General features: G+C 36.3%; 1 protein-coding gene across 3 annotated transcripts in view; it reads left to right on the plus strand.

Annotated features, from left to right (window-relative positions):
* Positions 1 to 10421, plus strand: part of ABCA1 (ATP binding cassette subfamily A member 1) — a 160163-nt gene extending 149742 nt beyond the window's left edge. For all 3 annotated transcript variants that reach the window (XM_072604167.1, XM_072604178.1, XM_072604186.1), the window contains 8 exons: positions 604 to 666; positions 2088 to 2194; positions 2578 to 2719; positions 3665 to 3799; positions 5467 to 5570; positions 5799 to 5891; positions 6167 to 6410; positions 6863 to 10421. In XM_072604167.1, coding sequence (XP_072460268.1) covers positions 604 to 666; positions 2088 to 2194; positions 2578 to 2719; positions 3665 to 3799; positions 5467 to 5570; positions 5799 to 5891; positions 6167 to 6410; positions 6863 to 7003 — 1029 coding nt within the window. In that variant the 3' untranslated portion in view covers positions 7004 to 10421. The remainder of the gene's footprint in view (positions 1 to 603; positions 667 to 2087; positions 2195 to 2577; positions 2720 to 3664; positions 3800 to 5466; positions 5571 to 5798; positions 5892 to 6166; positions 6411 to 6862) is intronic.
* The last annotated feature ends 1359 nt before the right edge of the window (positions 10422 to 11780 follow it).

Below are 11780 nucleotides of genomic sequence, written 5' to 3' on the forward strand. Positions count from 1 at the left end.
TCTAATTTTGAGTTATATACCCCCAAAAATGGAGCCTCTGATTGTTATCCAAAGGAAAAAAGTAATTTTTTGTATTTGTCCCAACACTAAGAATAAACCTTTATGATGGTGGTGGTGGTTTATCTATATTGTCTTAGTGGTAAGTTTCTGACTTCGAAGTATGGACCAGAAGGAATTACTGACTAGCAGGACAGCTTTGAAAGTTATATATTGAAATTTTTGTAAACCTCGAAAAGTATGCTCGTGTGGTAGAGATTTAGTTTCATGTACAATCTTTTACTTCTGTTCTATAATGTATGGAAATGCTCATTTTATTAGATGTTTGTTAAAAAAAAGAAAAAGGTGACCCCCACTGAGTTTAAAAATGGAAATTAAGATTCCAAAAAGCAGGCTAATTTTTGTTCTCAATCTCTAAACAAGACAGAAACTCAGGATATCATAATGCCAGGTCTTCATGGTCCTATGAAGATATGAGAGTCTTACCAAGAATATTTGTTCCTGAGACTGCTGGATTTTGAAATCTTTGTTTTCTTTTAACTTAGTGTTCTTGGGATGACCTTGAATCACTGATGCTCATGTATTTCTGGATGTGGTTTATTTTAGGTCTATAGAAGCAAGAGGAAACCTGCAGTTGATAGGATCTGTGTTGGCATCCCCCCTGGAGAGGTAATGTCAAAGTTGTCACATTTGTTTTTATACCAGTTAATGGAGTTTGTGCTAAGTCAATTAGAAGAGGAGTGGAAATAGGAAATTTAAAAATAGAGTTCATAAACATATTTAGTTAGATGTTCTGTAGGACATTAATAATGTAACGAACAGGCAAACCCACATCCATATAGTGATTTTCAACAACATGAGCTATTTAAGATAATTCTATGCTTTCAAACCATTTCTTTTCTGATCCAGCCTATCCACACAGATGATGAAATTCAAATAAATATAAAATGCAATTTCCCCTTTCTTGTCAGTAATGTTTAATTTTTCTTCTTAGATTGGATGGTAAAATTGGATCCTGTTTCTTGTTTGTTACATATTGATTTTTACCCCCAGCTTTGATCACTGAGCTGCTGCCTGTATTTGAATGAGATATATATATTTATATATGTATGTATGTATGTATGTATGTATGAATGTATGTGTGTGTGTGTGTGTGTGTGTATACACACATACTTCAAAAGAGCCGCTATTTCATCATTGTGGATGCTTCCTCCGTCAGTGTAGATTGCAACCCCTGTATGCCTTAGTAGTTGTTGATTTTCGTTGATTTTTGTGGCTGAAAAAGGTTATCATCACTTGACAGTTATCTGGTGATGAGCCTCCCTGTACTCTCTGATCCATTAATATATTGGTCACTAAGCGTATGCTCAAAATCATATGCTCCTATCTTAGCTGTAAGTATAGGTCTTAAGTGGGAGATACAGACAGACAGACAGACATGGTCTAAAAATATTGCAATATTTAGCACCCTCTGATCTCTTTTACAAATCCACCATAGAAATGAAAACGAGGGTCATTTGTTGTTTTTCTTTGTTTTTTTTTGTTTGGTCATGGCCAAAGAATTTATTGTCCAGTGGCTTCTTAGCTAGGTTGACCTTTGGGTAGCAGAATCAGCCTATTCCTAGGACCATATTCAAAGCCTTTCTCATTGTTGAACTCCTCAGAGCTTATGCTTCTCATGTCTTAGTCTTAGCCTCCTAAACTAAAGATCTTCCTCCATGACATAATCAGGCATGAGAGTAGGATTTTATGTATATTTCTATATGTATACATATATCTACATTATATGTATATATTTATATGGATTATGTATTTTCTACAAGATTTCTGCTTCTCAAAAGAACAATAAGCTTTCTTGTCGTTTAAAAAACTAACGAAGAACATATTTAATATTTTAAGGCTGTGCTCTTTGAAAGCTTTTCTGCAGTGGTTCTATGAAATCTAGCTTATGTTTGGTAGTTAAAATATCGTTATTCTTGGGCTTATGTTTGGTAGTTAAAATATCGTTATTCTTGGGCTTATGTTTGGTAGTTAATATCGTTATTCTTGGGCACATGGTCTGATTCAACTCACCTAGCTTTCTTTTTCAGTGCTTTGGGCTTCTGGGAGTGAACGGGGCTGGAAAGTCATCAACTTTTAAGATGCTCACTGGAGACACCACTGTGACAAAAGGAGATGCTTTTCTCAATAAAAACAGGTGAGAAATGGCCTTTCTTTTTGGCATTCTGCCCAAAGTCCGCTCAAATATCTCTTTCTTCACCTTTCTGATTATTCTGCAATTATATTGTCAGATATTTTCTCCCTTGCCCTGTTTGCTCTGTTAAAAGCTTTGGGAGCTTAACAATCCTTTACAAGAAGTCATTATAGTAAAGCAAAATCTTGATATCCTTATTTTTTTAAAAGAGGTGAGTGAATGATGACACTACTTGAGTTATAGACTATGAAGGCTGAGCTGAAACTCAACAGAGTATGCTGGAAGGGGGGCTGCCACTTAGGTGGTACGGGAGCTAGGAACATCGGCCAGGTACTTAGTGATTGCTTACATGCAAAACCCCTACCTACTTTTCTTGTGTTTTGCAGTATCTTGTCAGACATCCAAGAAGTACATCAGAACATGGGCTATTGCCCTCAGTTTGATGCCATCACTGAACTGCTGACAGGAAGAGAGCATGTGGAATTCTTTGCACTCCTGAGAGGTGTCCCTGAGAAAGAAGTTGGCAAGGTAAGGATTGTTTAAAATCAAAGCCAATGGTGCATCTGTCTATAGTAGGCATTCTTTCTAAAACGTTTTTACCCTATAAGCTTTCCAGAATAAGCTTAATGAGGAATCAGCTCCCTAATTTTTTTTCTGATGAAATAGAAATAACCATATGGAATTTTAATTCCTTCACTCACTATTTCTGTGTGAGATGCTGTGGTGAGTGGACCATGGGAAGATGACAAAATGGGGATGTGTTGCTATGACCCACTATTATTGGTTCCATGTTGCCATTGAACACTAAGTCACCAGTTTCTTCCTTCCTCCCTTGCCAGGTCAGGGCAGTGTATAGTGGAGGGGTATGTCTCTTTCCTAGAAAAAAGTACTAGTGATCATTAGTGTTCACACGTGTGCTGCCAGAGAGGAAATCCTTTGTTCTTGGAGATTGTTGGGTTTTTTAAAAATAATTTTCATTTATTTCCCTTTTCAAATTCTCAAGTGACAAGGTAGAGTGATTAATATAAGTTATGTAATTTTTTTGACACTGAGTTTATTCTACTGCTTCCCGTGGCCTTTATCTTCAGTACTATATGTCAGGGCCTTCTGTCTCATCAAATATAATACTGAATCGTTTGGATAGGAACTGAACTTTGTTGTCCCTATAAAATATTTGTGCTAACTGTTACAAAATTGTCTGCCTATGACCCTGAAAACAGGTCAGGGCCATTCTTTCCCTTTGTTAATTGTTAGTGCAGGCTGTTTTTGACAAAGCACATTTAAATAGGGAGTCAAATCCTGCCCTCAAACATTGAAGAAAGAAGGGGAATTAAAAAATGTTGGTCTTTGAGTTACCTTGTAGTAAAAGAGATGATTATAGAATTGGGATCTGGGCATTTCAGGTACTATTATACAATATCTTGCTAATTTGAGGGCAAAAAAATTTAAACTAGATTTCTCTTCTTGCTATAGGTTGGTGACTGGGCAATTCGAAAACTAGGTCTTGTGAAATATGGAGAAAAGTATGCTGGGAATTACAGTGGTGGCAACAAGCGAAAACTTTCAACTGCTATTGCTTTGATTGGGGGACCTCCAGTGGTGTTTTTGGTAAGTGCTAGAAAGTCATAGCTCTTTGGAGCTTTTTCCATGTTGGGAAGGAAGACTGATTTTTTGGCTATTATTCAGAAACATTTTAAATTCATATAAAGACACTATTTGAAAGAAATTGTACGTGATGAGCATTATTCTTCGATCTTTTTAAATGCCCTTATGTACTCATTTTAATGATTATCATTATCATCCGTGTTCTCATGTGCTGCCCAAGAGAGGAAATCTTTGGTTTTGTTTTTGTGGGTTCTTAAAAAAATAATTTTCAATGGTTTCCCTTTTCAAATTCTAAATGAGTGCTTAATTATAATTAGGGCTTGGTTCATTTAAGTGACTTGTTTAACATAATAGCACATCTCTGTGCTATTTACTAACCCAAGTGAAGAACAAAATTCAAATTAGGCACAGGAAAAAAAAAGAAGTTAAATTTAATAATAGCAACAAAAAAGGGCTGCTTTAAGGATGTTAGAGTAGAAAGCCCTGATTTTAGAACATGGCCAAGTTATCATGCATTCATGTTGTTTCAGAGAGACAGTGGATGGGACAACTTTACATGCAACATGCTTGCCTGGATATAGATAGGCTTAGCCCTTAGAGCATCTTTTTTTCATCCAATCTTTAATCCACAAGCATTTATGTGAGGAAGAAGATACGAGGGTGAGGACAGACACAGACGGGGTCGCAGGAGACTTGACATCCTCACTTACTAAGAATCAAATCTTTTACTTCTCACTGTATAAATCTCAACAGTTATTACTCTGTGACTTAGAAGGTTTGAAATAATGGTGTAACTCGACCTTACCAAGGAAATGAATAGTAGTGAGGCTAGAATACTAGATTTGGAGCCGAGAGGAAACTTAGAGCTCATTTAAATCCAGTCCTTTCATTTTAATGTTGAGAAAACTGAGGTCTAAGGAGGTTGTGGCTTCCCTCACACAGGAGTGAGGGGAAGAGCCCAGATGTGAACCCTCATCCTCTGACAACAAACCATATAACCTTTGTGACGTGCCATGCTTTACCTAGCTGCTGGCTCCCATCAGGATTCTGGGTGCAGAATGCTGTGTAGGTGGTTTATCAGAAAAGCTGACATTGAAAAGTAATGAACTCTGGAAATCCTTCCTGATATGATATTCTGTGATTCTGTACTTGTGTAGCATCTGCTTTATCTTGGACTCATTAGTAGTAAGAAGTTTCCCTTTTTAAAAAAAACGAAAAATTCTTGTTTCGTTTCTGTCTCCTCACAATACCCCTGTATAGTGCAGGTATCATCAACACTATTTTATAGATGAGGAAACTGGGCACAGAAAGGTGATGTATATTAAAATACTTCTCATGTGCTGACTTTTGAGTTTCGTGTTTATATTGTTATGATTTAAAAAAAACAAACTGCTCCCAAATGAGATCTAGTCTTAGTTTTTTAAAATTGAAGTGTCATAAAATGTCATCTGGAAGGAGCTTCAAAATTTATCTTCTCTAGCACATCCCTGAGGAATCTGCAAATCCCTAAAAATGGCCATCCCTAGAAAGTCTGTCCCTTCTTAATTAATGTGGCAAAGAATTCCCTTAACATTTTAGTGAGCATTACAGAAACCGAAGGATGGTTACATTAGAACTTCTTGAAATATTTTGCATTTAAAAAAAAATCTATTTTCAATTTTACATTGTAGGATGAACCAACTACTGGCATGGATCCAAAAGCCCGTCGTTTCTTATGGAATTGTGCCCTAAGTGTAATTAAGGAAGGAAGATCTGTGGTGCTTACTTCTCACAGGTAAACAGTTGGTCATTTGATTCCAACTCACTTTTCTATCCCCTACATCTCCAAATGGAGTGGCATTTAAAAACCAGCCTGAAATGAAGTGGAAACTAAGTATCTATGTTATGTTGCACTTCATTTACATGTTATTATTGTATTGTAACATACTGTAAACACCAGATGTCAGTTTGATGGCTTATCCACTCTCTGCAAAGCTAAGGAACTGTTTTGCTCTTTGCACAGTATGGAAGAATGTGAAGCTCTCTGTACCAGAATGGCAATCATGGTCAATGGGAGGTTCCGATGTCTTGGCAGTGTCCAGCACTTAAAGAACAGGTGAAACCTTGGTTTTTGTGGATGACTGAAATTGGGGGATTAGATAGTTTTGTCCTCTCCTAAGGTAATTCAGTTTGGGAGATCTAAAAATCCAAGGTAAATAGGATGATTGAATTGAATTATTTTTTTAGTACTTCTTCTGGAGACTGGAAAGAATTCTCTGTAGTTTTCACAGTATCAAGTCTCATTTCCCCCATAATATAGGTTTTCTTTGGATTAAAATTCTTTTCAGAAGTTTTCTAAGAAATCCCTCTACTTGATTTTGTTGGTTTCAGATTTGGAGATGGTTATACAATAGTTGTACGGATAGCAGGCTCCAATCCTGACCTGAAGCCTGTTCAGGAATTCTTTGGAGTCGCCTTTCCGGGAAGTGTCCTCAAGGAGAAACATCGAAACATGCTTCAGTACCAGCTTCCGTCTTCACTATCTTCTCTGGCCAGGATATTCAGCATCCTTTCCCAGAACAAAAAGAGATTCCACATAGAAGATTATTCCGTTTCTCAGACAACACTTGACCAAGTAAGTTTTCTGTGGGATAAAAACTGATTGATTTTTAAATGGGTGAGGGTTTTTATTCTGCTAAATCCTCAAGGAGAGTTTTATACTCTTTACTACTCAGTTAAATGATTCTAGGAGGTGAATTCCCCACTTCCCTGTAAGATTACCTATGGATACAGTTTAGTATTTTTTTTCTTTTGGTTTTTGGGGCCAGATGCTTTTTTCCTTATGGAGGATTAAGCAGCTGATGAATTATAAACAGCTCTTTATAAATTTATAAATTAAATAACTATGGTAGATAGAAGGAAAATAATGTGTTCTTTTTTTCCTTGAGTTATCCAAATTCTCTATTCATGTTGTTATGAATTCCCTGCCCTACCCAATGTCAAGGTTGAGGGTGATTTGGGGTAAACAGAGGAAAGAATCAATAACATGATAGGAATTAATCAAGGATTACGCCTTTCTTTCAACAGGTATTTGTAAACTTTGCAAAGGACCAAAGTGATGATGACCACTTAAAGGACCTGTCATTGCACAAAAATCAAACTGTTGTAGATGTTGCAATTCTCAGATCTTTTCTGCAAGATGAGAAAGTGAGAGAAAGCTATGTCTAAGTTACCCTCTCCTTCCTGAGAGAGGCTGAGAGACAGGAGGAACCAGAGGCCTTCCTTTGCAGGGAGAGTCCCATGTTCCAGGGGACAGGGCCCGAGGATTTCGTGGAAAAGAAACCAGACTGGACCCTGTGCTGATACTCTACAATGCAATGCAATTCAATGCAATGAAGACAAAAAATTCCATTACAGGGGCAGTGCCTTTGTATGTAGTCTTTGCCTTGTTGTACGGCTCTCAAGTGAAAAGACTTGAATCTAGTTTATCAATTTAGTATAACTATGTATGGGAAGCTGTAGTATGGAACCCATTGGGTTTTAAATCATCCCTTTTCTGTTCCTTTTATATTTTTACCAGGGTTGCAACAATAATTCATTGAGTAATCATGGCCAGTGATTATTTATTGAAATTATAAGACATGCCCATCCTTAGTCATTCAATCCTGGTATGCCAGGAGTAAGGTTTCCTGGTGACACATCCATTGCTGGCAATGAATGTACCGAACCAGCTAGTGCCAAGTCATGACAAACTGAAGCACCATGGCATATTGTATGCTGTTTTTGTGAAGGGAATGCCTCAACGACTGCTCTGTAATTAAGGGACTGCTGAAAAATCAGTTGACAGTCAACAATGCAGGGCCACAGATCACACCATGTGGCTGTGGATGGCTTATGCATTGCTTTGATATTTTGGTGAGTTGCTGCAGGAGTGGCGCCATGCCAACTTTTGCCCGCTCTGTACAGATGGGCTTCTTAGTTCCACTGCCACAGGAGAGTTTCCTGTCTTTCTTTCCTATGACTCTCTTAGATGAGCCTAATTCTAGTAAGGAGCCGAGAGAGGAGCCAAACTGCAGGTAGAATATGAATGCAACAGATTCCTTGACTGCATATTGCTAATGCTAGAGAGCACGTTAGGAAAAGGAGGCAACACGCAAAGCTGCTGGGTACTATGTCCATCATTCTCAATTGTCCAATAAAATGGTACCCTGCATCTCAAGGTAATTTTGTTCAACACAAATGTAGTATTATGGCTTTGTAGGCTTTGTGAATTTCAACCAGAATTTGGAGGGGAAAAACAAGTTATTTTATTTTAACAAAAGGTATTATACTTTTAATGTTTTCCATGTTATTTGAATTTTAAGTACCTTAAGTGATTTCTAATTCAGCCGGTTCTTTGTAGAAATATTGTAGTGTATTATAGTATGTCTGCATCACCTCATAACCTGGGATGTATTTGTAGATCTATAACAGGACTAGTGAAAATAATATGGTGTTACAAAATCTCACAACAATCTTAGAATTGAGTAATTTTAAGGTTGCTTGAAATTGACTTCAAGACTATCAGTAAGTATTTTTTTGAAAATTTGCTGAATAGAGGCATTGAGTCTCCATAGATTTCATGTGCCATGTTATTTTGCATAATTGGTTTACATATGTTGGTTGGTGGAAAGGCGTGGTGTCATAACTACAGACTATCATCTTGGTTTTCTTTGAGAAAACAATCCACTGCAGCCAGCCTACTCCTTAACACCCATCACCCAGGATCATCAAATGAAAGGTTTCAGAGAGCAACAGCATAGAAATAGTTGTTTAAGTGTCTCCAGACCAAGCTAAAAACTATTTGTTATGGAGATATTTGCTGACTTTCAGAGGTACCTTGTTCACCTGCCACTACAGTACACTTAAAATGATTGACTTTGCAGATATCAGAACCTACATTTGTCCCAGATAATCTTGTACCCTATTGTTAAAAATTTGTTGTCATTTCTCTCACAGCATAAAAAAAGGACAAAATGTTGTTTTTAAAAAGACTCTTAGCTGGCCTGAAAGTAGATACAAAGAGAATTATCTGCTTCCATGAATGTGTCCACAGCAATTAGATGATGTTTAAAACCTTTGTATTTTTAGTGGGTAAACACTTGGGAGTTCTGTTGAGTTGTGTGGATATTTTTGCTTTAACATAATTCAGTAATACTTCATGAAGACTGTCTGTAGATGCTGTAAAAATGGGTATAGTACAGTTGAAGTGCCTTTTTTCATATGAAACTCCATTTTTTTTTAGATGTTAAAAACAACCTTTTAAAGAGATTTCAGAAAATTTCAGGATAGTTTGTATTTTTGTTTAAAATTAATTTTTTTTATCATTAAAGGGGTTTGTTATGGTATTTTCATCATTTGAACGATTGTCTCCAAGTTAATAAAAAAGATGTCTCCTGAGTTAATAACATCCTATCATTTCCTTAAAAGATGAGAATTAATTTCTAATAATCTTTGGTAAGAGATCAGCACATTTTTGTTCTGCCTGTATTCTTTTGTAATATATAAAATGGTTTCCATTGAGGTAGATTTTCAAAATTCAAAATGATAAACTTCAGTTGGCTGTCTTCTTTGACTAGCATCAGGATCTAATTTTCCAAATCCATGAGTAGTACTTTTGCTTTATTTTCCCAGACTCCTTTAACCACACAAAAGGACACTGTACTAATAAACCTTTTTGAGAGAAATAATTTCAGCTTTCAAAACACAATTTTCTTCTAGGTAGAGTCAGTCTTGATAAGAATTACATGAGATGTCATTTTGTCTGATTGTGCTCTCTCTTTCATTATACAAATATTAGGTCCCCATTATTTTTATTTATAATTCAATCATAGATTTTTAAAAATTCTATGCTGAAAATTTTAAAACCTAATTGTGTCAACCCTGTGGAAACTTAAGGTTGTGGGTTTTAAGCCTTCCCCAAAATATGCCTTGAAAAAGATGTCTGCTACTTCCTCTTTCTTGACACTTTGGAATTTTGTCATTAACTGTGAATCTGAGAAGGAATCTTTACTTAGTTCAATTGCTAAAAAACAAAAGCTGAAACTACTGTGTTTTGAGTGTACTGGGAGCTCTTCAGCTCTTGAATATTGTACATCATGTGCTCATTGACCATCAGTCATTTACTAAGGTGGTTTCTGTTGATCTTCCCCTTCTGTTATATACATCAGGTAAAATTTTTCCAAAGAGCCATGTGATGTTGCGTGGTACTGAACCACTTTGATAATGAGATATTCATCTGAATCCTTGCTACTAGATGCTCTTTTAAAAATTGTTGCATCCCTTTTTATAGTGTGTTAGTGTTTTACTAAGGATTAGATATATTTTCCCCCTCACACCTTGTGATAAAGCTCTGTTTTTTGTGCTTTTTCAATATTGTCGGTCCTTCATTCCAAGCACTTTATGCTGTCTGTAATGGGATCTATTTTTGCACTGGAATATCTGTTAACTGCAAAAGACTAGACCAGGTTTCATAATAGATTTCTAAGTTAAATAATTTTCATTAAAATAAAAAAAAGAAAAAATGTATTGTCAGTAACTTTATATGAATTATTAAAAATCATATTTCTATGTTGTATTAAGTCACCAAAATAAAGCTGTGACAGTTCTTTGGTCTATATAAGTTTACTTTCTTGCACTGATGGGCACCTTTACTGTACTGTTAAAAATGATGTTACAAAGCTGTTTTCATGTCAAGAACTACATACTCACACGGGCTGTTTGAGGATCTCCTCAGCAAAAAATGTAAATCACACAATGTTTCATCGTAGACTAAAAGTTGAAGTATCCCCAGTGATCTGGTCTAAACTCTTCCCAAATCATGAATCTTGCCTGAAAAACAATGATCCATTTATCTCCGGCAACTGATCATTCAGCCTTTTTCCTATCATAAGGAAATTTCCTACCTCTTAAACAACTTATTCTCTTTTAGGCTGCTCTAATTATTAGGAATTTCCCCCTTTAAATACTGAGTTGAAACCTTCACTATAACATGAATCCATTGGTCTAATCCCTTTTTTGCAAGACAGATGTGTGTGTGTAAAATTTTTTTTCCCCTTCCACTTTAGGCTAAATAATCACCGGCTGTTTCAAGTGATGCTCAGATGGAATGCTTTCTAGGCTATAGAACACCGTAGAGCATCTTTGTATTGGCTCTGCTTGACAACAGCCCTTCTAAAATGTGGTACTAAGAACTTGATACTTAAGATGTGGTCTGACTAGGACAGAACACAACAGAACTATCACCTCCTTCACTCTGAACACTACTATTAATGTATTCTAAAATTATGTTAGCTTTATCTGGCTGCCACATTACACTTTTGTCTTAGTTTTTCTGGATGATGTGTTTCAAGTCTGATTTACTACATCTTGGCCTCATTTTCTTAATTTGTAAAGTGAGAGGGCTGAAAGAGACAGCCTGGGAGACTCCTTCCAATTTTAGACCTGTAAGTCCATGAATCTACGTTCCAGTTCTTGTTTCCTTGTTTTTTATTAGGAATTTTTGATGATGATAGAACTCTTGTTGCATGCTGCTTCTCTGCCAACATCAAATTTGCCTTTATTCCTTTTCACACATTTATTATCCAATATGATGTGTCCTATGCTAGATTCATTTTCATTTTTCTAGTTCGTTTCTCCAACTAGTATTGGAGTTAATTTCTTTTTCCTTTTAGGGATTTCTCTTCAGTGTCTTTGAATACAAAATATATATTTTTTAAGTGTTGGACATACTCTTCCCTACCCTTCCCCGCCCCCCCCCAACTCCTTTTGTCCATGTCCCCATCCACTGTTTTATCTGAGAAGTCATTCTCTTTTAAGGTGTTACTTTTTTTCTTCTTCTTTCAATTTATTTGGGGAGCACTTTTATCTACTTATATGGACAGTACAGAGGAGCTGGGATCTTTCACAGTCTCTGACTTTGCCACTGTTGAATGCAGTAACCAGGAGGGGCTGCCTTGATGTCACT

The sequence above is a fragment of the Notamacropus eugenii genome, chromosome 1 (genome assembly GCF_028372415.1).
Source record: "Notamacropus eugenii isolate mMacEug1 chromosome 1, mMacEug1.pri_v2, whole genome shotgun sequence".
Taxonomy (NCBI): domain Eukaryota; kingdom Metazoa; phylum Chordata; class Mammalia; order Diprotodontia; family Macropodidae; genus Notamacropus; species Notamacropus eugenii.